The sequence below is a fragment of the Contarinia nasturtii genome, unplaced genomic scaffold (assembly GCF_009176525.2).
Source record: "Contarinia nasturtii isolate CC-2019 unplaced genomic scaffold, AAFC_CNas_1.1 Cnas_scaffold_745, whole genome shotgun sequence".
Classification (NCBI taxonomy): Eukaryota; Metazoa; Arthropoda; class Insecta; order Diptera; family Cecidomyiidae; genus Contarinia; species Contarinia nasturtii.
Window position 1 is genome coordinate 2259713 of NW_022198093.1, and position 1275 is coordinate 2260987.

At 33.1% G+C, this 1275-nt stretch overlaps 1 protein-coding gene across 1 annotated transcript; it reads right to left on the reverse strand.

Annotated features, from left to right (window-relative positions):
• Positions 1-333: 333 nt before the first annotated feature.
• Positions 334-962, reverse strand: LOC116341769. Its single transcript, XM_031769045.1, has 2 exons — positions 804-962; positions 334-684 (listed from the first exon to the last, which is right to left on the reverse strand). Exons 1-2 carry the CDS (start codon positions 955-957, stop codon positions 434-436), a joined length of 405 nt encoding a protein of 134 aa, XP_031624905.1. The 5' UTR covers positions 958-962; the 3' UTR covers positions 334-433.
• Between the last annotated feature and the right edge of the window lie 313 nt (positions 963-1275).

Below are 1275 nucleotides of genomic sequence, written 5' to 3' on the forward strand. Positions count from 1 at the left end.
TTTAATTTAATAGTTCAACTGAATTTGATCATGGTACCTACCATACCTTATATTTATAAACCTTATAAGACAGTTTAAACGTTTCAATACCGCATTTCCATACAAATTTAGTCATTTTTTTCTATCACTGAACTCAAAGACTTACCATTTCAAAACTAGTGAATATTTTTTGCCAAAAATTTACTATTTCTATTTTGCTCTCATGTATCATTTTCGAAACCTCGAAGAACGGCATTTTGTATGAAAAATACATAGGTGTCCCCAGATTCAATTATTGACATTTGAAAATTCGAGAGCAATAATGCCGATAATAAGTTAACCATGGACAAAAGATTTAAAGAATATTGATGTCTCTTTATTACGGATTTTTTTTCTATCCACGAAACATGTTTGCTGCATACAGTTCAATAGTGATTATGAATATATGGTTTGATTAACACTTGCAACCTTCCGAACTGGATGAACTGGAACTTGATTTGCCTGGATACTCATATGGTCCTAAATCGTCGACATTTTTAACTACGAGTTTTCCTGTAATACCTATTTCCAAGTCAGCATAATACAACCGATCCTTCTGTCCCTTTCTTTTTAGTATGAAATACACCCTGATTTGATTATAGTCCGGAATTGAACATTGAACTGCAATGATGATTTTGACTTTAAAATCTTCATGAAACAGGTCACCTAATGAAGAATGAATTACACAAATAAAAAAAGTTAAATTATAGCCCGAATAGAATATCGCTAATATCCGTATACAATGTAACAGTGCCCAAATATATGTACGAATTAATAATATTTACACAGATATTTTTTCAATGCTTTCGCCAAATCTTTGTACCCATTTACTGGGTATTGTGTCCACTTGCAAGTTGTAGTTGGAGTTGGTGTATCACCAGCTTCGCTAACAATTACTATTGCTAGAATACTAAAAACCGCAACAAATAAAGATGTCATCTTTCGTACCGATTTTCGATGTGATAGTCCAATTGCAACTGGCGTTGCTATATTTATACGCTTTATGGAACTAGCTGTGGTGATATTGTATTGAGAAATATTGATGCAAAAATACGAAGAGACTGACGCATTACTTATTGCGTTGCAATTGCAGCACCTTTGTATTGCATTGATTTGCAGAAAAATAAAAACAGAAACAGAATGAACTGCCTCAACCCTTTCGCAATCGTTCCGTTTCATAAGTGCACGTTTGCCAATTGCTCTTTCCAGACGAAAATTAATCGCAATTTTTTGCTTCAAAAATTGTGAAAGATCTTC